Below are 25,226 nucleotides of genomic sequence, written 5' to 3' on the forward strand. Positions count from 1 at the left end.
TCCTGGAGCTAGTGACTTGGGATGTGACCATCTCTAAGGTGCTGAGCAGGGCCCCGGTCACCAGGGAATAACCACCATTCATTCTGCAGTGTACTGTGGTGCTAAGCTAAGATACAGGATGAGCTCACTGAGTACATCTCTGAGTTGTGATATTTCCTGGCAACAATGCATTCCACCCACATTATCCAACTGAAGGTCTAGAAACACATACCTAGTTCATGCCTTCAAAGGGGTCATTGTCCACAAGGACCCAGGAGGTCCTATCTACTCTGTGCTCTGTTTGTCTCACCTTTTATGTTTCCTCTCTATAAACTTGACAAATAAGCATGCAGAAAAATTTCTTTACAGAAGAGCTTTAGATAGAATTCCAATCGCTCATATCTAATAAAATAAAATCACATTTATCAGATCTGATCACACACACACACACATATGTGATAAATTCATGCACACAGTACAAGACAGACATGCAGGCACACTGGACAGCCCATGGAGCTATTTCTGTTGATTCTGTTCTGGCTACTTGGAAACTCTCAAGCACTGCAGTGTCACTCCCTCGGTGTGTGCTGAATGCGTGCAGAGGCCTGCATTGTCACTCCCCCTGTGTCCAACCTGGGAACTCAGACCCTAAAGCCATGGCTGCTGCTTTATTCCACTGCCTATTGAACTCCGTTGGTGCTGGAGGGCGGAAGTCTCAATGTTCTATGAGACAGAATCACACAGTAGGTTCCGTCCTTCAGCACTTCTGCTAATGGCTGGAGAGGAGGGGGTTCCGAGCTCCGTGGCTGTCCCCTGAGCTGGGCACTCCTCTCAGTGGCTTCTGTCTCACTAGGTCCTTATCAGGGGGAAAACCTCTCGGGATAATTCTGAGCCCTCTGAACATAAACCTGTTGGAGCTCTTCACTGGCATCCGGTAACATATTTGGGTCCAGAATCTGGATCCGGGCTGCACTGACTTCAAGCCTTTCCACGTGACTGTGGGGAGAACCCGCAGAGCCTTTTTGACAAGATAAGGTAGAGATTCTGGCTCTTGGAAGGAGCAGAACTTAATTAAAATTAGTTTCAGTGTCTGATCAACCAAGGCAAGGTTCACTGCTGCTTGTAGTTCAAAGACACGAGATCCATTGACATAGCTGGGACTCAGGATAAATATTCCTCTTCGGCTTTTCTTAATGATGTTCACGACGTCATCTGCATACACTGGAAGCAAGTAAATGATATTATTAAAACTTGAGTCCCAGGGGCTAGACAGATGGCTCAGAGGGTAAGAGCACTGGCTGCTCTTCCGAAGGACCCCGGTTCAATTCCTGGCACCCACATGGCAGCTCACAACTGTCTGTAATCCCAGTTGCAGGGGATCCAACACCCTCACACAGACATGCATGCAGGCAAAACACCAATGCACATAGAAGATAAAGAAAAATCATTTAAAATTTTGTTTTTAAAATAAGCGTGAGTCACAACATTTTTTAAAACTCCCAGAGACGTCTGTCGGGTTCCTTTTAGTTTCGAAACTCTTGGGAAAAGAGATGAGGAGAAAGGTTCCCTCTGCCCCTCTTACTGTCACCACTCTGAACTGTTGAGTTTATGCAACAGCACCCAGTGACCGTCCCTGTATTCTGCCTCCCTAAATCACTACCGAAACATCTTAAGTCACATGGCTGAGGGATATTGTGTATCCCAGGCTACTCGTGGGTGTATTTGAGACAGGGAAGGTTTAGTAGGCCATTGGAGGCCTGATGCTTCATGGTGACAGTGAGCTGAGATGCCTGCCACGCCCCATGCTGGGAATTTGAAGAGCAGAATTCTAGAAGCCAGAAAGGCCATCCGTTCCAGATGAGAGTGGTTATTTCCCACAGAGAACCCAGGAAAAAGCCCCATGTCCAGGATGCATTCCCAGGGCCCTCTAATTGCTTATTATTTTCCTGAAAATAGATATTTTTGGAAGACAGAGCAAGTCTCTGGAACATACTTTTCTGTGTTCTTGCCCAAGACAATCTAAGTTCATAAAAAACAAAATTGGGATGTATACTGCACAGAAGATATCATAGAAAGCGTTTTTAGTTACTCTCTGTGTTACAATTGGTTTCTTTGCAGGTGAGACCTACCTCCTCCAGGGGTCACATCTCTTTCAAGCAAACACAAGGTGTACCCATATTTGTTTTCCAGCACTTCCGGGAATAGATTCAGGGCCAAGTGTTCCTCGCTCAGAGATCCGGTGGCTTCACTCTCAGGGGAACTCCAATTTGCATAGGAAACAAATGCATCAAATTCCTTCTTATCTGAGAAAGAGAAAAAAAAAATAAGTGTAACCAATGTCCTTTTTCTTAATTATCATGGTATATACAGATGCTTGGAGCATACACTAAGTGGATAAGAAACAAGATTTGAGATCCTTACAAAAAGGAGTTAAAAACAAAGCCAGCAGATGCATCCATTTTATAATCACACCACTGAGTGGTTTTGATTGTCCACATAAAACCCAATGATTAATTTATGAAGCACCGCTGTGTCCTCGCTAGGGCTAGATCAAACAGCGGGAGCCTCCCGTGATTGCATCCCGTGTGCTCGGGAGGGCCTCTTTCTTCGCATCTGCAGTTTCTGGCTCATTAGTTACACATCAAAGCGGAGTCTGCTCTGTTAAAGCGTGATAATAACCAGAAAGCAAGTTCCGTTAAGACCTGAACCCCATATCCATCGGGAGGTGACGGCACACATCAGCAAGTGACGGTTCAATAGTGGGCACGTGTGCAGTGGAGGTCCCATCAGATAATAGCACCAGGTAACCCTCATCACCCAGTAACCATCGCAACACTGTACTCCTTCCATGCACAGTCAAAGGGTGTGGCCCGCTGTGTGCTCACCATATGGGGGTAAGTATAGCCGACCAACCATGCCTGGTGCATAACGCTTGACAACACACAACTACGTGACTTCCCCACACATTTATTGTCCTACATTTGTCATACTGTAGAACACACTCCCACTCCTGAACAGTGTTTGCTCCACCACCAGCAGCCTCACATAGCTGGTATTAATCAAGTCCCTTGATTGGGTGAAATTTCTCTTCTGCTTCACTGAATGTTGGTTGCTTTACTCATCTGAACCCAGGGCTCTATCTATGTATTTACGTACATGTGTGTAGTGATAGACTTCCATGCATACACTCTCCATAAGGCTCACAGCCTGGTGTGCAGTAGGCAATATCATTTAGATTTATACAAGCATACTTCATTTTGTTTCTACAAAGAAGAGTAGCCTAAGGCTATATGTGTAGAACATATACTTGTCACAAAGCGGCACCTGACAGTAGCTGTGCCTCGATCTATGGGGTGTACGGGGAGATCAGTACCCCTGGCAGGCTGTCAAGCCATATGTGTTGCATAAGGTAGCAACTGCTGGGGTGTCTGGCTCTCACTGAGCCCTCTCCTAATATTTGAGAAGCTACGTTTATAGATCTTGTCTTAGGATGTGTGCAGGTCCCTTGTGTTTCGGCTGTTGGCATTATCAGGCAGATCCATGACGGCATATGCTACAGAATGGGCCAGGAAAGACAGAAACCTCCACACAATAAAGGGCAGGCTTTGGGATGGAGCAGCCGGGGTCTGTATTCCAGCCCATTCCACAGTGTCGGTGCAGGTAGCTAGCATCTCGCGGGCTGTTCCATAGTACACGTGCCCAGTGTGGATCCAAGGAGAGGCTTCAGGGATTGGGTTCCAACCACAAGCAAGACAGGGGGTACAGAGCCGCCAGAGGCACGGAAGCTGGTTTGTGAGGTTCTCAGAAATTGGGGCGAGAACTGCAGGTTAAGTGTTGATGTGTTTAAGTACAACACTGCTGCCCCTATTGCTTTCATAGTTTCATAAAAATCCCAGGGCTTTGTATAATGCAAACGATAAAGTTTCTTAGTAATGAAATTACAGAGCGTGGTGTTAGCTGGCCTACTTATGTCCTCCTGATGTTATTTCTTTCTAAATAAAGTTTAAATATTCACAACAAACGGGTTGGCTTTGATTTTTACAGACAAATATCAGTTTGACCAGCAGAGGGCGCTAAATCACTGTGCTTGAAAGCCCAATTCTGAGCAACTCACACAGTCAAAAAGTAAAACGACAAAATTGAATGTTTCCTATCCAGTGACTCCTCTTTGTAAACTCTGGAGTCTTGAGGTAAAAAAAAATATTTTAGTGAAAGACGTGTGATGTCAGCTAGCGAAGACAGATTAGGCGTTTGTTCTATTCAAATAAAGAAGCAACAAGCAAGAAGCCAAAGTCTGAAAACACTGTTGGCGTAAGGATTTCGAAGGATGTCATCAATGATTAAAGGAAGATATGTGTACCTCTCCTCCTGCTTTCTTAACTTGGTTCTGGGTGATTCTTTCTGTTTTCTGGTGTTGGGGTTGAGCTCAGACCCGGCACATTTCCCTTCCTGGGTGATTTACACAGCCTATAAAAGCTGCTGGCCTCAGGGGGAGCCTCCCAGTGAGAGAGTCCTTACCTGGCAGGAAGGCCTCTGCCTCTTTCAGTTGTTCACTGAAACTGTAAATATACCAACCTGAGGTTTCCCGGGGCCAGCAAACGTTAAAGCAGTATTCCAGCCCCACACGCCATTGATAGCTATATAATCAGGTCTGGTGGGTAAATGGGAGGAATCTTCCTCAGTAATAACGGGACTGGGATTCGGTGCAACTTGCTACTCATTTGGGACAAATCCCTGGACTGGAATATCTTATTTTCATTTTGTTGTTTTTGTTTTTGTTTTTGTTTTTTGTTTTTTGTTTTTTTTTGAGACAGGGTTTCTCTGTGTAGTCTTGGCTATCCTAAACTCACTTTGTAGACCAGGCTGGCCTTGAACTCACAGCGAACCACCGGCCTCTGCCTCCCAAGTGCTGGGATTACAGGCACGTGTGCCACCACACCCGGCTGGAATATCTTACTTTCATGTGGAGATTACGCAGGTGATGGGTTCCCTAAAGCCAGACTACAGCCTCAAGGCTGAGATACAGCCGCCTCTGGTGGTCTAATCTAAAGGCTGTGCCTTCATCTTTCTCTCTCTAAGGGGCCTGTGGAAACAGCAATAGTCAATACGCAGGCAATGTATGCACTCCAGCCCTGAAAGGACAGTTATTGCTGACCATAGTGCACTCTATACCTAAGGCACCAGTCTAAGTGCATGCCATGCCCAAGCTCTGAGCTCACTATCTATTTGTTTGCTGCAGTGACAGCCTGGTTCTGAGACTGAGGAAACCAGGACAGGAATCTGTCACTTGCTGAACGACCTCAGATTAGCTAGTGGCAAGAATGTTTTCCGGCCTCACAAAAGTGTCTTCTTCTTCTTCTTCTACAAAGTTCCTGATGAGTAGAATGAACTAGAATTGCTCTTCAGTCTTCCTAGTGTGAAGCCAGATCTGGAAGAAGTCAAACTTGAGAGACAAGTGGCCATCTGTCAGACTTCCTCTCTCTGGCCAGAGCTCGCTGGAAACGTGTGAAACGGTACCTAAGACAGCTCTAAGAAAAGAAGGCCTACGGTCAGAGAACAGCACCCTGGGTGACCTTACCTCCCAGAGTCTCATCCTTGTTCGAGTAGGTTCGGCACAGCAGGACGACTTCGATCCAGTAGCAGTAGAGCAAGGCGGCGGCCACCAGAACACCAACCAGCAGCATGGCCATGCCGGGGAGGATGTATACAAACACCGCTGAAGGACACACACAGCTGTGAGTGAACACAACCACACCAACGCACCCTGTCATGTAACCCACCCCACAGCTGCGACCTGCCTTCATCTTCAATCTTAGGCCCCAGTGGAACTGTCTGCAATTAACTTTTGAGAACCAAGTGGCGTGGGAAGTTCGTGATGGGGGGGACCTACAATACTTAGCCACCTTACTTACTTGTACACCCATGAATGTCTACACAAGCTCATTTATACCTCTCCCGTTGCTGGTTACAAATTATATTTGCATTCTCTCTCATCCCTGCCAAACTCTGTCTACTCCCAGACCAGGGATGACATCAGCGTCACTCTGCACACCCCATGAGTCATCTTATAAATAAGGAATCTACAGAAAGAAGCCACTGTCACAGTACGCTCATGCTGTCACGCTATGGTTTCAGGACATTTACACTTCCATGATGGTGCTACAGTCATCAACTCACTGAGTGAGTCATGACCCCAACCTCATCTCTGGGCTGTTCCTTGGTGAGCATTTCTACTAGCTGCTTTCACATTTTCTGGAAGCCAGCCAAGGCATACAGCAAAGAAAGCGATGATGGCTGATCACTGGGCTTGCCACAGGGTGATGTGCGGCTGGAGAGGCGCATAGGTGCCAGTGGCACGAATGAGTTGGTTGAGTGCTTGAGTTAACCATTGAGTTAACGAATGAGTTAATGGTTAAGTGAAAAGGGTAAATGAGTGGGTGGTGGGATGAACGGACTAGATGAGTGATGAGTGCGTTCAGTGATGTGCTCTCATGCACAAATTAGTAGGTAAGAAGCCTAGGTCAAAGTCAGTTGTAGGACCATGGTCAAGGCCTTAAATGTGTTAACGAAGCAAAAGACTTCAGCATCTGGAAAGCGAGCATTGCAAGCCTGCCACTCTCCTTTGGGAAAACACCCCTCTCCCTTTCAAGAAGAACAGATGCCAGGCTTTTTAGGAACAAGGTTCTAGGCTTACCTCTGTCCTTCTGCCTCAGCTGGAGGATCCGTGTTGTGTTCCCAATGGAGTTCTGAGCAAAGCAAACAAAAGTTCTGCTAAGATCTCTCTGGGTGACTTCTCTCAAGAAGGCCGTGTGTTCAATGACTTTCTCCTTGAACGTGTGTTTAATGCTGGAAGAGGAGGAAAAAATCCAATACCCACTCAAGAACATCAACTGCATCCATCCAGCTTGGAAGGCTGACAAGTCGGCCAGTGGGGATTATCATAAAAAGACAGCAGGAGATCAGAACCGCAGAGAACGCTCGTTCTGGATGAAGGACGGTCTCCGCTAAGGATGCACACTAAGGCGTAAGTCTCTGTGGTCCTGCCCTGAATGTTACTCTATGCATCTCCCCTTGGAAATGGAGACTAACAATAACTTAAGAATAAGCTCAGTCTGTAAAGTGTTTGCTTCCCAAGCACAAAGACCTAAGGTTAATCCCCGAACTCATGTAAGAAGCTAGGCGTGGTGACATGGACTTGAATCCCAGCACTGGGAAGGCTTTATGGATCTCCGTGCCTCACTGGCCAGCCTAGTTTAGTCAGCAGGAGACTCTGCCCCTCCCTCAAAAAAAGGTTAGTGACATTTGAGGAGTGAAGCATGAGATTTACTCCTAACCTTAATATGCAAGTACACATGTGTACAAAGGCACATACATACACATACATGCACACATACTCACACACCTGCAACTGCATACGTGTACACACCTGCACACACATATACACACACACTCAACACACATGAACATATATATGCACACACACCTGCAATACACACCAACACACACACAATTATACCTGCACACAGACATGCTTGGGCGCGCGCGCGCGCGCGCGCGCACACACACACACACACACACACCTAGTTCCTCTTGAGGCTTGTTGTCAGATATTGTGCTAAGCACTAATTATGGATTCTCTAATCCCTCGTCACACACAGACCCTAAGGAGTCGTGATATGCACATCCTATCTTGGTAGTGTCAGGGGCAAGGCTCAGAAGATGGAGGCGCAGTGCTTGCTCACAGTAGTGACGTCATCCGGTGCTATGTCCTGACTGCAGCCTGGCTCCCGGATCTCTGACATTCTACCCTGCCCAGAAAATTGTGGTTCCCCACATCAACTCAGCTCCTACTTTCTAAAGCTGCATCATTCATTTGTCGCATTAAGAAACTGTTCAGTTAGCCATTTTAGGCTATGCGGCTGCAAGCGGACAATTGGTCCCTGAGTTCTTCCTGCTTGCCACACACTGTGATATGCCTGTGGCTTCTGCTACGCCTGTCCCTTATGGTGGCCATGCAAGATGGAAGCTTTCACAACAGAACATATACATGTAATGGAGTCTCACATAGGGCCAGGGTCCCTTTCCACTTCCTGGAAAGGAAGATGAAATCCACAGGTGACATGAGAGCTTGTGCCCTGCCATGCTTCTCCTCCGTGGACTCTCCTCCAGCCGCATTTGACATCCAATGGCTTCTTTGATCTTAGGACTTCTTGCTAATTTCTTTTTCCCTAGTTAAACCATTCCTTTGCTCTTTATCTATGGTTTTCAAATACTATATTTGTGCAGGGAAATGCTTTAAAAACTAGAGGGAACATTCTGTGGATTCTTATTTTGGGTTCAGTGTGGAACACTACAAGAACACACCTAGTGATGTGTCTGAGTAGCCATGGTGGCTCCTTGGCTCCTTCACTCTAGGACTAGAAGCTTGCTTCCCTAGGCATTGGATGGCTTGGCTCTTCGGGTCTACCGTTTTCCTTTCAACTAATCAAGCTCTCTCACATGAGTCTGGGTTTGATGATAGTCAATAGAAAACAATACATGAAGTCTAATTATTCTAAGATGTTGCAGCCTGCTAGGATTCCAAGATAGATGATTCCTCTCCAAGGCTCCACCCACCCCAGTGGGAACTACTTCACCAATTCCCTTTTGTCAGCATCTGTACTACTGTGCCATGTCCTTAACCCAAGAATGAAGGCACAGTTGAAGGTTGAGAGTGGCAGGATCCACCCTCTCTCATTTGTTTTTGAACCCTTTGTAAGATGAGGATCTGACCAAGTCACAGAGCACATCTTCTGCACAGGTGATGTTCCTGGTATCCAGGCAGAAAGAAAGAACTTTGGATGTGGCTCAGTGGGTAGAGTGCTGGCCTAGGATGCATGAGGTTCTGAGTTTGATCCCAAACACCACATATAGAGGGTGTGGCAATACATGCCTGTAGTTTCCTCACTTATGAAGTTCCAGGTTATTTGGCCTACATAGAGAGTTTGAAGCCAGTTTGAAATACATGAGACCTTGTCTCAAAAAAAATTAAACTTAATTTAAAAGACTAACATGATCTAGGGTATTTTAAAACATTGTACAAACATCACAGTGTACTTAATACAGGCAATATGGCTCCAATATTGCTAAGTGGTCCAGTCTTAGGGAACCACTGTTGTATATGGTTATATCATTGGCTAAATGGTGTGTACGCCTAGTTCACTTTATGGACCCATCAGAAATAGAGAGTCTCCCGATTTTAAATTAATATACTAGGAAGAGATAAGAGATGATAAATGAGTGGATAGGTAATGAATGGATGGGTAGATGATCAATAGATAGGTTGATAGATGTTAGATAGATAGATAGATAGATAGTTAGATAGATAGATAGATAGATAGATAGATAGATAGATAGCATTTTGTCATTTTATTTTCAACACTGGTTGGCTCCAGTGGCTACTTGAACACCATAAACTCTCTTTTAGCAATTGCTAAAGGTTTTAAAGCATCTGCTTTGAGTCACAATGATTAAAGTTCATAGTCTTTTTCTTACCTTTTGTTTCCAAGTACTGGGAGTTCCCATTCCCCCGTAGAGTCTTTGGCATACCACTTTATTACAGCCTTTAAATCTTTTTGGAAGCCAAATTGAACTTTGCAGGGTAGAGTTAAAGACTTTCCTGAAAATGCAGAAGTAAAATAAAAAAAAATCCAGGAAGGAAATGTATCACAAGAGTGATGTGTCCATGTCAAAAACCAGAAGGCTGCACCAGGATGTAGGCAGGTGTCAGTCAGTGGGCACCAGAAATAGCCAAGCATTGACACATCCCACACAGCAACCCGATTACTGCTATGTTTGTCCCTTGTGGTTAAGTTGTGTATCTCAAATGTGTATCTATGTTCCTAACAGGAGGAAATTCGCAATCATATCACAAGGGGAAAGTTAGATCTCTGTGAACAGTTTAGTTTTCAACCTAGTCTTAAGCATTGCTGATGACCTTTAAGACAAGTCAAAAAGATCATTTTACTAATGGATACTTACACACTGGATGAATGCCATGAGGTTACCAAAAATAGAAATTCCTGGGAATTCCCCCCCCCCACACACCTTATACTGACCATTCTGGGAGGCCAGCTAATGGTCCAGACCTCAGTGGCTGTGGAAGGGGTGCAAAGCCCCAGACCTACACTCTCGTGACAATGTATCTTGAGCCCTCTTTGCTCTCGTTAGCAGCCATTCCCTGCATACCCCATAGCTGACTTAATGTTCTTATGACAATGAAGATATGTTAGATTTTTAGGACGTATTAGTTTTAATAGGCCGCTGGCTTCTGCCAACCAAAATGCTAAAGTGTTGTCTAACCACTGGGGTGTCCCCACTGGCTGCAACTTGTGTATTTCATCTCGCCCCCAGTGTTTTTGGAAAGTGTCTTAATTCGTTAGTTTCTTTTTTTTTCCTGTTACCAAAAAACTTTATGAAATTGTTATAACAGTGGATTTGGGGTAACAGAATCTGTGCTTCTTGGTCATTGTCACTTATATCTGGTTCCAGAATAAGCTACCTGTTGTCACTTTTGAGGTGAAAGCTGTGCTTTCCCTCTGTCATTACTACACCAATGAGTTTAGAGAATCATTTGGATTCTCAGATGTTCTTCTGCATGCTGCACGATGAATGGTCCAGACATATTATTGGACCACCCTCCTTCTTCCTTCCTCCATGCCCGGTGCGGATTATCCTCCGCTTGGATTGACTTCTGGATGGATGGGTAGAAAACCGATTTGAGAGCTCATCTTTGGATCTTACTCTTTTTTCACTAACAATGTTTTAAATTCCCCGATATTGTGCACAGCCTGGCTGTATATTTTTAATGAACTAGTTTTCTTCTTCCCGTTCTCATGTTTTTCCTCTTCCCCACTATTTCTAGCCTCAGAATGTGCCAGTGCTGCCACCTACTGACCTTATACTGCAATAATAATTTGTTTCGATTTCTTTGCACATAGTCTTGCATTAGAATTTAAAATGATAAATATTGTACTTTAACACCACCATTTGCTTTCAAATATAGCAATTTCTACTTGACTGTGTGTAAAATAATAAATGTTGTTGAACTTGACAAAATAAAAGGCAACCAGAAAAAAGTCAAGAAGGAGGCACCATTTTGGAATATACTTGAGCAATAGTTGAAATATTCTTCTATAATTGTCTTAAGGAATAGCCCAAGGGTCATATTTGTAAAGGATAAGGCTAACTTGGTAAATTCATACACATAACATAAATGGAAATATATGCATGTATATTCAAGTACACATGCCTTTTCCTGAAAAGAATCTTGTTTAATTGACCAGGCACTTGGAATTATGTTCCTTCATGCTATCTTTGATATCTTTTTTATTTTGTCTTTTTTTCCCCAGAGCTGAGGACTGAACCCAGAGCCTTGCACTTGCTATGCAAGTACTCTACCACTGAGCTAAATCCCCAACCCCGCCTTCATGCTATCTTAATGAAGGATAAGTATGTGTCAGTGAGGGACAAACATACTTAGTGGGGCTTAGAAGGATTTAGAAACCATGAGTGGCAACAAAATCTAGTCAGGGCCAAGTCAAGGTTCACAGCCGATACTCTAACTTGAAGTCTAGTCACCCTTGATGATGTCACACTTGAATCTATCTGCTGAAGGACAAGGCCATCCGGGCATGGTGATGCTGGGCAGCTTACCAAGCTCCACTTCCAGTGTGTCTGTGATGGGATCCAAAATGTCAGGTTTCCAGTTCATGTCCTTACCTGAAAGATGAAAACAAAAATCACTCTTTGCATTGAGAAGTCTGAAGACGTGTTTGCTGAAGATTTGGGAGTCGTACCCCAGCACCAATTTAAGTTTTTTGATGCTCTCTTTACTTCTTTTTTTTTTCTTTCTTTTTTAAAAAATATATTTTATTCATTTATTCATATTACTTCTTAATTGCTATCCCATCCCTTGTATCCTCTCATTCCTCCCTCACTCCCATTTTCCCCTTACTCCCTTCCCCTATGACTGTGACTGAGTGGGACCTCCTCCCCCTGTATATGCTCATAGGGTATCAAGTCTCTTCTTGGTAACCTGCTATCCTTCCTCTGAGTGCCACCAGGTCTCCCCATCCAGGGGACGTGGTCAGATATGGGGCCTGTCTATGACCGCACATGTCTATGATCTTAGCACTAAGGAGGCTGAGGCAAAAGATTACAAGTTTAAGGCCAGCTTAGGCTACTTATGAATTATAGGCTAACCTGGTATACACAGAGAGTCTTTTTCTCAAAAAAGAAAACAAACAAACAAAGAAAAATGAAACAAAAGCTTGGAACTAGCTTAAAGTATGGTGTGGCCCCTGCTCTCAGAGCCCAACCCTGTCTCCACTCCGGTTCTCTGGTCTTCTCTCTCCTGTTTTCTCAGGACTCCTGGACATTGATGATGCTTCTGTCCCAACACAAGAATGAATGGCAGCACTCGCTCTTCTCTTCCCAATGGAATGGATGCCATTGCTTACGTTTCTTTTCCTAAGGGTCCCAGTTGTGTTTGCTTCGCCATTGTTGGACCCAATGGTAGACCCAATATATGCCCTCTGCTTCTCCTTCTCCTTTCAGACTGGGTGGGGGCCTCTTGTTTTCTATCTCCCTGACACACAAAACAGTCATTCCTTAGAAGTCAGAAGAGGTGTCTTGGAGCTCAACCTTAACCCAAAGTTAACACAGAGCCTGGTGTCTGTTCGGTGGGAACAGGGAGAAATCATCAAATGAGGGGGATAAATCTTGACAGACAAGACAGGGATGACTGGCACAGATGCCTTCAAATGAAAGAGGAAAGTAAATCCTATCACTGAGAACTTAGGGACTTGTGGCTGTGTGTGTAAAAGGATATTTACACATCACTTGCCGGAAAAAGTGCTATGTACACATGGAGTTTCTCTCCCAAGGAGCTCCCTCTTATACAATAAAGCCATGGAAAGGCAAGAGCCTGGAAATAAGCTGGAGTGTCTCAGCCTTAATGCCCCACATCTGGACTGTATCTAGCAGTAATAAAACCAGAAGTAAGTTTCCTGAAAGTCTCCACTGAGAACTGAGCCAGCTACACTGCTGTTCTTTGGAATGAAGCATTAATGACCAATTTTGTTACGTTTGACCCCAGAAGCCAAGACTGAATGATTTATTTGTAGATCTGTGATTTGTAGATCTGGTAAAAAAAAATGGCCCAAGGCAGGAACCAGAGAAGAGTCCAACCAAAGAGGCAACAAATACGGGATGAAACATTTGATTCCTCATTAGTCAGGGGAGAAGAAATTGGTAGGGAACAATACCACTGCTTGATACCAATAAAAAAAGTCATATACCCCTCAAAATTATTTATGAAAATTTAAAATGTGTTCATCATTAATAGGCAATGTTGTGTTTTACCAATAGATGCATGTGTGTGGGGTGGGAGGAAAGCACAAAAGCATAAATGCAAAGTATCTAGACCAGCAATTCTCAACCTGTGGGTCGCAAGCCCTTCTGGGGTTTGAATGACCTGTCCATGGGGGTCACCTAAGACTATCAGAAAACACAGGTATTTACATGATTGCTGGACCCCACTGCTTCTATGGCTGCAGCCTTTTATAACCTGAATGCCTTCAGCTCTGCAAAATGGAGCTTTGTTAGGGAGGCTCCCTCTTCCCTGCTTGACCTGGGGATCTCCAAACCCACACCTTCTACCTGAGGAATGTCTGTAGTCCTTAGGGAAATTTTAGGGGGAGCTCCCTTTCTCCCAGTAGAGCCTGTTCAGCAAGCACCTGCGATTCCTGGATGCCTCCCTATGTAAATGAGGAATCTTAGTACCTTAGACCTTCAGCCAATGACGTTTGCCTACCTTGGGTTTCCCCACCACCTCCTCAAAGTTCTATAGAACGCTTGTTCATCCTGAATAAAACCGATCTGCCTCCCCTAAGCTGGTCCTGGAAAGTGGTTTCCATTCTGCTCCCTTATTTCTAAGGACTGGTGGCCAATGACCCCAGGGACGAGAGAGAGTGCACAGCATGGTTTATAACAGTAGTAAAATTACAGTTATGAAGTTGCAACAAAATGATTTTATGGTTGGGGGTCACCACAACATGAGGAACTGTATGAAAGGGTCACAGCATTAGGAAAGTTGAGAACCACTGACCTGTACGTACTATAATCTTTGGATACTTCTTAGGAAGGGAATGGGGTGCAGATCTCAAGGTGTAGCAGTAAGGTTCCTTTTCTTTAAAAAAAAAAAAGCAGGGGAGTAGGGGGAGCCCTCCTCCCCTATTATCTGACCCCAGCCTATCAACTTTGATCTGGACTGCTTGCAGCCTCTTCCTCTGTGGCCTAGCAAGGTCGCCCAAGGGGAGGGGGGAAGGAGGAATGAGAGAGAGAGGGCTGGTGAGACCAGGAAGAGACCAGGGAGGGGGCTATAATCAGGACATAAAGTGAATAAGTTAAAAAATCAAAAATAAGTTTAAAAAAGAAGCAGAATCAAGGTCAAAGACAGGTCAAAAAAGTAACAAGATTTTAAACATGTGTAAAAAAATATTAACTCATTTTAAACAGATCCATGGATATCCGTCAATGTGTCATGTATTAAATAGCTAATGCATGCTTAAATTTATTGAAAAAAGAAAAAAGAAAAAGAGAGATGGGAATAGATATCCAAGTGATATGACCCAGAACTGAGCCTCTGAGGGACTGGCTCTCGGCTGATGGAAAGATTTTTTGCCAAAGTGCAAGATTGCCAGCAAGTAACTGTCTCTTTTCTTCACTTAAGCACTGTCCAAGAGAGTTCAGAAAGAGTCCCACTTACCAATGGCTCTCACTTGGACCACAGCTCTCACTGTCCAGGAACTCACATTATCAGACTGAGTGTAGTCACAGACATACAAGCCCTGGTCAAAATCATAAAAATCATCCACCTCAAGGGGATTTTCCTTATTCTCAAGCAGTCTTCCATCCTAATTCAAAAGATAAGAAATTAAACGGCTTTCTGTAAACTCAGAGTTGTTATTAATATTCGTTTCACACAGAAAAATGCCTCACAAGTTTGAAGCAGGTGAAGGTGGGTCAGTTCGAAACAAGGGAATCCCCCAAGGTGAAGATGCTATGCTCCACACTATAGTGCACAAGTCTAAGGTAACAGAAGGGGCATTTCCTAACTCCAGCACACTGCAGGGAAAAGAATCCGATCAGCTCACAAGGAGATACAGAGGCAGTGTTTCCTAGAGCAGAACTTTGGGAGGCTCAAGAGTATTCTAGAATACTCAGTCTTCTCAGTAGGGATACATAGCTTAATTTTAGATAAATTATATGCACATGTTCTTGAAAATGGCAATACGTGTGTGTGTGTGTGTGTGTGTGTGTGTGTGTGTGTGTTGCGAAACTTGTGGGTTTTCAGTAAAAGCAATATATAAAATATTTCTCATTCAGTAAATTTAATTTAAATATAGGAATAAATAGTAAATAAAATACATTAAGGAAATAGATCACACTGCATAATAATTACAGAGAACAACTTTATACTAAGAAATTATTATTTGACTCTGAACTTAAAGTGAAACAAGAATCTGTGTCTTAAATTCCTTTGGTAACTCTATTTGGCCTTTCATATGATGCGTATGGTTCCTGGGATCATTCTGGGCTCTCTCCCTGAGGGGTCCTGCTCTATGGGATCCTTGCAGTTGCAAGTCCTTCACCGCTTTCCCCAGATCATGGGCTGCAGCTTCAGCCACAGTTCCAACAGAACTCAGCTTTGGGGGACAAAGTCATCACTTGTTCCCAGCAGAACTGCCCCTTCACACACCCAGAGTCTTGGAGGCTGACAGCTGTTACCAGCACTACAGTTTTACAGTAAGTGTGCAACATGGTGCATCCTTGTCTATAGTTTTTGGAAGCAGTCATTGATCCTAGGTAGCTAGTAAAGCCTGGGTACAGCCACAGGAATAGACTGTGAGCCTCCAGGCCCTGAGTCTCAGGTTTTGCTGTCACCTCATGCAGAGCTCTCAGGGAGCACTTGGTAATGTGTCTCAGCTCACACAAGACAGGCCTGCTTCCTGGAGCCCGTGCAGAGCTGTGAAGAATACAAAGGAACTCACTAAAGAGAAGTGCCATCTTAGGATGACGCAAAGTGAAAGAAGTATGTGTTAACAAGGCCAGAGTGACTCTGAATGGGTTTGGTCTTTGCTTCTCTAGTCAACAACATGGTTGGGACATGTGAATTTGGGAGTGAGCAAGGCAAGAAAGGTTCTCAAGCAGGAGAGTCACACGATAGAGCTTTTGGAGAAAGGTGCCTAGCAGCTGGCTATGGAGCTCTGGGAGTCTGAAGTAAAGACTGTTAGAACCATGGTCATATCACCAAGGTTCTTTAGGGCAGAGTAGGGGCTCGGTCAGTACCCATGGGAAGACTGCAAGCTGCTGTCCTAACCGCTGCAGCCTAACTCCACATGTGATGTTTCTACTCCACTTTCCCATGAGTACCAAGAGCAGATCCCTTACAATTATGATCTTAAAAAAGGAGATAACAGAAACAATAAATCGGTGAGAATCTGGTCCCTACATAGACTGAAACATTCTCTCTTATATATGATTACGTAGGGTTAGCATTAGCTCACAAACCTTCCGGATGCCACTGCCCTCACACAGCAGGCCACCTGCTGTGACCTTCCCTCTTTCTCTTCTCTCATCTCTCCCAAAGGGCCAAGTATCCCTGCTGCCTCACAGTGCAGGGGGCACTACCTCCCCCAGACATCTTTAGGTTTCTTTAGGTTGTCTTAGGTGACTGATGATACAGTGTCGTCTGTGTTCTCACTAGCTCGCTCTCAGCATGCCTCTCTCTTGAACCACCTCTCTGCTTTCTCCTCATGTGACCTAGCACTTGTCCAAAGGTCTCTGAGTTGGGATTTGCATGGATTTTTATCTCTTTCATTTTACAAACGAGAAGACAAAATATTTTAGAGTTTAAATAAAATCTAGCATGGGACCATCTAGTAAACAAGAGAACTGAATACTAAATGCAGTTTTTTTCTGACTAAACAGTTCACTTACCGCTGGAGGGATTTCCCTTCCACCAGCCTTCTCGCAGGTAGGAGCAGGAATTTCCCCTCCTTCAAGTGTCTGAGGCAGTTCCTGGGGCCCAACAGAGAACTTCCCCTCGGAGGTGGCAAAGAGCCCAAGAGTGCCAGACCGGTCATAGGGAGTAGCCAGACAGTATGAAAAGCCAGTGCAAGAGGCAGAGACAGACAGACAGGGGAATCTCTAAGATGAAGAACATTCCAGAAGTAAGGCTAAGAACAAAAAAGAAAAGTCTAGGGAGAAAGCTTTTAGAGAACCCAGTCAGAGCATACGAAGGGCAGAACGTAGACTGCGGGCATGCAGTAAATCTCTTGAGAAACTGATGGAGAGTAGGCATGGAATGCACCTCAGAAAGACCTTAGTCAACCCACTGAGGAGGGAGGATGAGATCCAGATAGACCCGCTCCTCACTTTATACACGGTGATCATGGCTTAGTGTGTGTCATTAACAGACTTTGTGACATGAACTCAAAAGGAATGTCAAGGAAAAAGAAATTGGGGGGAAAACCTTATGTGGAAAGATACAGAGTTCATCAGGGTATTCAGTCACACACAAGCAGGAAAGAGAGGCAGAGACATCTGCCCAAAGCACTGTGTTGGGCTCAGAGGTTGAGCAGTAGAAAACAAAAGCACAGAGGAGAAGCGTCCACTGTGTGATCTGTATGAACAGTAAAAAGTCCTAGGAAGAAACAAGTGAAAAACCTGAAGACACTAAAACAGACATTTAGGGCGTATGTAAGGAGAACACCAAATCGTTCTTAGCAAGAAGGCAATTGTGATTTTCTAATGCACTATCCTGAAGCTTTACCAGACACCACAGCACTGGGGAGCACCCCAAAACTGTAGGGTTCTCTGGGCTTCCTCCCCCTGCTCTGGAGGATTTCCTGAATCTATATTTTAGCCCATCTTCCTTGATGGACTTCAAATGGTTCCTCATCATTAAATCATCCATCGTCTTTTCTGGATCTGAGCACATCATATATTTGCTATCTATGATTGAATTGGTTTTTACTTTCTGTGACTTGATAAATACCATGAATATATTTTGAGCCAGAAAAATCTAAAACATTGTGGTTGCCTCTTTATCTGGGCCTCTGTCAAAGCTCCTCTTCTTCCAAGAGAATGTCCCTTCCCTTCACTCGATCCCCAATCCTAGTTCTGTGGATCAGAATGCACACATGTTCACAAGTTCAGACATGTCTGCAGAGCCCCAGTCCCCACGCTTCAAGGGCAACCCACAGTTTTTATTTCCACTCACATGGAGTTTATACTATGCAAGAACTCTGTCTCTATTGTCCGAGCAGTGTGTTAATCTTTCAGTGAATAGATTGCTTGTTCTTCTATTTCTGATTCAATGTTAAATCTTTTTTAGTAAGTACCATCATGCAATAATCACTTGCTCCCATCACCTGACAATGCCAAATTTATGCTTCAATCCGGAAATAATATTTATTTTAGTCTAACCTATGAAAGTTAAGAAACCAGACATTTTAAATTATGAGTCTAATATTAGTTTCTAGCCCAAGTACTGGGTAAATTATTAAACAGATGGTTTATGAGCTGTTGGAAGGGAAATAATGATTAAAATCAGCCAGCTTGTATTCACTAACTACCAACATATAAAAGTCATCGAATTTTCCTCTCTATTTGAAAATCCACATTAAAGGCGCAGGGGCTGTAGTAGGCACATTCGATCATCACTCTAGAGTGCAGTTTGGAAAATACTTTCTTGATCTCCCTGTTAAATAAAAAGATACTTCTGAACTGAATCACAGGACATGTGGGTGCCTTTTCAGATAACTGAACAATAATGCCCCTCCCCAAGACATGACAAGATGCAATTAGAAGGATCTTCCAGGACCCACAGCTGAGAACTCTAGCATACAGGCTGGCTCAGTGGTACTCTCTCCTTTCCACACTTTTTTTTAATCTTACAGATTTTGCTTGTATATTACAGATTAGTATTTTGTGATTTTAAAGGACTTCTGTGGGTGCCAGTGTGCCTCTCTCTCTCTCTCTCTCTCTCTCTCTCTCTCTCTCTCTCTCTCTCTCTCTCTCTCTGTGTGTGTGTGTGTGTGTGTGTGCATCTTTGAGTGTTTCTTATGCTTTTTCTTTGGCACTTTTTTTCTGTTTCTTTGTCTTATTCTGGTTTAATTGTTTGGTTTTATAGTTGCCAGTTTGCTTTCTACTGAGGGAGAAAACAAGGGTGTAGACTTGGGTGGCTGGGAGGAGTCAGGAAAGGAGAAACTATAATCAGAACATATTGTATATTAAACATTTATTTTCAATAAAAATTAAAATCACTGAAAAAATAATATGCCTATGTTTAATCTATAAGCTTCAAAACTCTGAGAATGATACCCAGTACACTGGATTAAAAAATTATAGAATCAGAGCTCCAGTTCTTAACACAAAGAATGATGAGCTAAAACCAATGTATTTGAATCTAGCAAGAGTGAGTTAGGAACATGGGTCACAGACTCTCATCTTAGGAAGACAACTGAGAACGCTCTTCAGATTGTCTGGCTGTAGTTCTCACACACAAGGCTGGCATTGCCACCGTAGAGTGATCAACCCACACCATCGGGCTGTCCTGAAGCTGAAGAAAATGCAGAAGAAAGTAAGGAGCTCCTCCTCATTCAGCACCAATGGCACAGCAAGGGGTAACCACAGTTAAAGCAGGAACTATTTGCAGTGAGAATAATCCAACAGGCTATTAGGTCAACCGTGGAAACAGCTTCCAAATTATAATTTATCTTCCCTACTTCAAAACCACATCAACCTTGGGTCTGGCCTGTCTCAGCCCACTCACCACTCTCCATGGGAGGCAGCATACAAGGTGCCTAAAGATTTCAGTCTCTAAGAGAGCTAAGCCAATGGGAACAGAAAGGGGAAGTGCAAAGCTTCCGGGGAACACAGGACTGTTGTTTGCGGAGAACTATCACTGCCTTTACTCACCTTGAGTATCTGAAGGACAACCCAAGGACAACACCAAACCCTGCACCCCATCATAGATTCCGGTTCCATACAGATTTCAAACAACATCCCATTCCATCCAGGAAGGGTACCACAACTGATCATAGACGTTCAGAAAGCCTAGCTTGAAGAAGCGTCACCAACTAAGAGCACCTATAAAAGTCAGTGCAGTGACATCTCAAGTATGCAGTCACCAACGCAAAGACATAAAGATTATGAAAAACTAGGGCATATGACTATGTAAAGGAAATGAATCAAGTTCCAATAATGGGTTTTGAAACATAGAGATCTATTTGCATAAGCACAGGCAAAAGTTCATAGCAATTTTAAGTTTGAAGAACTGCATGATAACATGGATGGGAAAAATAGAATTTGTAGCCCATTCCTAAACAAAAAATTAGAAGTTTGAAAAATAAAATAAGTTTATTTATTTTTTTTATTTTTTATTTTTTTTTTATTAATTCTTTTATTCTTTGGAATTTCATACATATGTAATCTCCTTCTTAAATTCCTCCAAATTTCCAACACACCCTACTATCAACTTTGTGTTCTATTCTTTTTTTTTTTTCTCTTTTTTTTTTTAATTAATTTATTCATATTACATCTTGATTGTTAGCCCTTCCCCTGTTTCCTCCCATTCCTCCCTCCCTCCCACTTCCCCCCTTCTCCCCTCCCCTATGTCTGTGATTGAGGGAGACTTCTTCCCCCTATGTATGCTCTAAGATTATTGAGTCTCTTCTTGGTAACTTGCTATCCTTCTTCTGAGTGCCACCAGGCCTCCCCATCCAGGGGACATGGTCAGAAAAGGGGCACCAGAGTTCACGTGAGAATCAGATCTCACTCTCCACTCAACAGTGGAGAATATCGTGTTCGTCGGCTAGGTCTTGGTAGGGGTTCGAAGTTTACTGCCTATTTCTCCTTGGCTGGTGCCTTAGTTTGAGGAGGACCCCAGGACCCAGATCTGCCTGTCATAAAGTTCTTCTTGTAGGTTTCCAGGACCCTGTGGGTCCTGTTATTTCCCCATTCTTCCATGCTACTCTCGTCTAAAGTCTCAATAGGATGTCCTCTCCTCTGACCCACTTTCTTGGTAAGTAAGGTTTTTCATGGGACGTATCCCTTGGACTAGTGTTTTGATATAAGTGAGTTTAAATAAAAATACATAAATAAAGAATATAATCACCAGAAAGACTCACATGGTATATACTCACTTATAATTGGGCACTAGCCCAAAAGACGTATCCCATGAAAGTGTTCATTTATCAGGAGATTGGGATAGATGTGAGGACATCCTACTGAGACTCTAGGTAAGAGAAATGTAGGTGATGGGGACATAGAAGGACCCAGAGGATCTTAGAAACCTACAAGAAGAACATCGTGATGGGTGGATCAGGGTCCAGGGCGTCTGCTCAAACTATTGCACTAACCAAGGACAATACAAGTAGTAAACATGCTCTGATCTACCCAGTGGACAGGACATTCTCCACAGTTATGGAGACTCTGACATCAACTCTGGTGCTCCATATTTGACCAAGATGACCATATAGTGGGGGAGGAGGTCCCCCTCGGTCATAGACTTCTAACCGAACTCAACCCAAAGAGAAATAGATGTATCATAAATCGCCCAAAGTGAAATATAAGGAAAAAAAAATACTACAGACAGCAGGAATGGAAACTTATCACATTAGAGGGTATATAAATATAGCTATGAGCAGAATTCTACAAGTCAGGAGGACATGAAGTAATCAGAGGTCACTATGTGCTTTAAATGAGAATGGCCCCAGAGGCTAGTCATATATTAGAATGCTCGGTCCCCAGTTGGTGGAACTGTTTGGGAAGGATTGAGAGGTGTGGCCTTGGTGAAGGAGGTGTGGCCTTGGCGAAGGAGGTGTGTCACAGATGGGGTTCTGTTGGATGAGCAACCATGTGCCGGCAAGCACTTGGAAAACTATAGCACAATGAAAACATGTTAATTTTTTATTGTGAGTATTTGCTTATAGTTCCCTGAACACCATTATACACTTTCTCTTGTGCTCTTTTCTTCTACACTCCCTCAAGCCCAAGAGCTTGGCAGAAGCCTCTTGTCACCTGGTGACTTGCTGTGCTTTCCTCACCATCTTCCTCTTTAGAAGCTACTGCACTCTTCTGTTTCTTTTTAAACTACTCCAAGCCTTGCTTGAAGGGAGCTCCTTTCCTTTTCTTTAGCCATACTCACCGTTCTCTTTGACAGTATAAATGAATTAACCTGTCCTGCACACAGAGATGCCTGTTCATACCCTGCAATTGGTATGATAGTCTCACAAGTTGGACTTTTCTCCTGATATTGATCAAAAGGGTGACTCTATCGATCTGAATAGCATGCTGTACTCTACAGAGGATGGAGCCACGTTAGGTCTTTTGCCCAGGCACAGAGCAGGGTAGAAAGCACTGGACCTCAGGCTTTCTAACTCATGTTTCTATAACGCACCCATAGAGACAGTGCGTGAACAAGACTCTCACAGCGGATTTAGGAAATCCTTTCATACCTGGTACCAGGTCATCTCTGGACTCTGTACATCCTCTTGGCAGCTGAGACTGGGACAATGAATGGAGCCAGTGCTACCGAGAAGCAGGATTTGCTCATCTTGTGCTGTGTTCCCACAGGACTCATTGCTCTGGAGCTTAACTTTTAAGACTGTCTTGACACAGCAAGCCACGTCCTGGGGGCTCCTAGGAGACAGAGAAGGTGCTGTCAGCATTTGTCTAGATAACAGAAAACTGGAGAGTATTTTCAGACTGCGATGCCTTGGGGACATACCTAATTCTGGGTTTACAAATATATGCTGGAACATCGTTCTCCTGTGGGGCCACTATATGCAGCATGCCGTTGTTCTCCGTGTGAAGGGAGCTTCTGCTGATCTCCTCTAATGGCTCTCCACTCTGACGTTGCTTGTACCACTGGACATCAGACAGGTTCTGACTCCCGCTGCAAGGTGTGTGAGCAGGGCCTTGTGTTGGTGACAGTCGGGTTATGTGGGAGAAATTTTGCTTCTGGAGCTCTTGTAAATCACAAAAGAGGACAAAACCCTTGGGATCTCCCACAGAATACATCCACAGAATTTTGGTGGCACAAGCTGAAGAAGATTACAGTGAACAAAACAAGAGAAACATGTTAGTTAGAAGGTGGAATTCTCATTTGTACTGTAGAGTCGATGTAACAAAGGGTGAAGCTCTCTATTCTATGTGTACATCGTCCACTTCATACATGAAAATGGTTCCCAGTCTGGTTTCCTCCTAATGGGCTTGTGTCTTAACTGGCTGTGTGTGATAGAACCATGCACCCCTCTTTAAATGTCCCCACTGAACACCCAGCTGGGGTCACTGGGATCACCCAGCTGTAGGTGGTGTCTGCTGAAAGTACGATTCACCAGAACCTCTCTTCTCTTCCTTTTAACAGTGAGAAGGATACTGTGTACTACTAGACAAGGCTGCTGATGTGTCAGATTATCTGTCACTCTAGACCGTAACCACAAGACTCATGGTGTTAAAATGCAAAACAAAACCCTTACCTGAATGGTTAAATGCAGCAGTCTGCTCTCCTGCAACAAACCAAAGAAACATCCAGCCCAAACAAAGCATGGTCCTCTTTTGCTCCTGTCATGGCTTCAGTGACTTCTCATAGCCAGTGTGGAGTGTTTGGAGGGTCAACGCTCCTTCTCTGGTGTCTTCTTCATTTATGAAACAGGAAATGGAGAAATCAGAACCTGTGACCAAGCTTCAAGTCACACAGGAAACTCTGAAAAAGCACATCCCACCCAAACAAGCTCTGGGAAGCCCAGAGTCTGTGTGGGTATTTTCAGTGCCATGAAGCAGCTTCCTCCATGTGTCATCTCTCACACATGCAAAGGATAAGCAACTCATACCCAGAATCCCCTAAGGACATCACATGGGCCCTGGAGTTATCTTCTTATACCAGTTGTCTTCATGGAATTTTTCTTTCTTTCTTTTTTCTTATAATGCTCTCATCTATGTGTATATTTCTATTAGTTTTTTTTTTGGAAATAAATTTTTCCTGAAAAGATGGTCTGGTTTATATGAAAATGACAGATTCTTCACAATTAGGGAGGCTGGTGATTAAGCTCCCACATATAAAATCTGACTGTATCCATATGGTACTAAACAATAGTTTTAAAAAATCTAAATGAAGGTAAAAACTTGTGACTTGAAGGTATTCCTTTTGTTTTTGTTTTGTTTTTTATGGTTTTTGAGGCAGGGTTTCTCTGTGTAGCCTTGGCTGCCCTGGACTCATTTTGTAGACCAGGCTGGCCTTGAACTCACAGCGATCCACCTGCCTCTGCCTCCCGAGTGCTGGGATTAAAGGCGTGCGCCACCACGCCCAGCTTGAAGGTATCCCTTTTGATCCTCTCAATTATAAAATGAGTGAGCATGTGTCCTTAAAATTGAAAGTCAGACCTGCTCTGGGTTCACAATATTTGTCTTCACTGTAGAGAAAGTGACCATGGGAAACTTTAACTTATAAACAATGATAGCTAGGGTCTCAGAAAGTACAAATTTGATAAGTGCTTAATTTTGAGCAGAAAATAAAATGTTTAGTTTCGTGGCAGTATTGTCTATTCTGCCATTAAACATAGACAAAACTGGAGGATAGATTTTATGTGAATGACTGCCAAGGAACTGAGGTGATTATCCATTTCTTGTGGCCATGAGGAGATGGATGACTAAGTAAGAGGATGGAGAAGATCTCAGGAAGGAAGAGGATGAAGAGAGAGTGGGGACCTCATGATAAAATGATAGACAAGAAGCAGCTATCCTATGACATGGTGAATAAGAATAGCCAGGATATCAAGTGTCAGACTCTGCTCAAAGGGGAGGACAAGTTAGGGGGTCATGGAGAGTGCTGAGAGACAGAATGCCAATGAAAGAGGGAGTGGTACACGGAATCAGTAACTTCAGCGCCCCACCAGGGAGGGAAGGCAGCACAATCCTTATTCAAAATCCATAAAACCCTGCTGAAGACTTGGAACAGCCTCCAGTACATGGGAATTTGCATGAGGCAGTGACTCCTCCCAAGGAAGAGATCAACAGTGGAAAGGAGGTAAATGCTGTTACCCAACTAGGTACCAGAAATCTGAGGCTGGATATATCTTGAAAGAAAACTTAATGTTTAAGGCTGAGCAACCCAAGGAACATGATCACAAAGAACA

General features: G+C 43.8%; 1 protein-coding gene across 1 annotated transcript in view; it reads right to left on the reverse strand.

Annotated features, from left to right (window-relative positions):
• Positions 1-597: 597 nt before the first annotated feature.
• Positions 598-25,226, reverse strand: part of IL18RAP (interleukin 18 receptor accessory protein) — a 30,674-nt gene continuing 6,045 nt past the window's right edge. Inside the window, exons 4-13 of the mRNA XM_084753626.1 lie at positions 23,571-23,729; positions 22,820-23,135; positions 22,548-22,731; positions 14,789-14,936; positions 11,674-11,739; positions 9,514-9,637; positions 6,674-6,825; positions 5,558-5,695; positions 2,109-2,282; positions 598-1,200 (exon numbers count right to left, since the gene is read on the reverse strand). Coding sequence (XP_084609752.1) covers positions 749-1,200; positions 2,109-2,282; positions 5,558-5,695; positions 6,674-6,825; positions 9,514-9,637; positions 11,674-11,739; positions 14,789-14,936; positions 22,548-22,731; positions 22,820-23,135; positions 23,571-23,640 — 1,824 coding nt within the window. The 5' untranslated portion in view covers positions 23,641-23,729 and the 3' untranslated portion in view covers positions 598-748. The remainder of the gene's footprint in view (positions 1,201-2,108; positions 2,283-5,557; positions 5,696-6,673; positions 6,826-9,513; positions 9,638-11,673; positions 11,740-14,788; positions 14,937-22,547; positions 22,732-22,819; positions 23,136-23,570; positions 23,730-25,226) is intronic.

Source organism: Acomys minous (genome assembly GCF_964271855.1).
Source record: "Acomys minous genome assembly, chromosome: 13".
NCBI lineage: Eukaryota > Metazoa > Chordata > Mammalia > Rodentia > Muridae > Acomys > Acomys minous.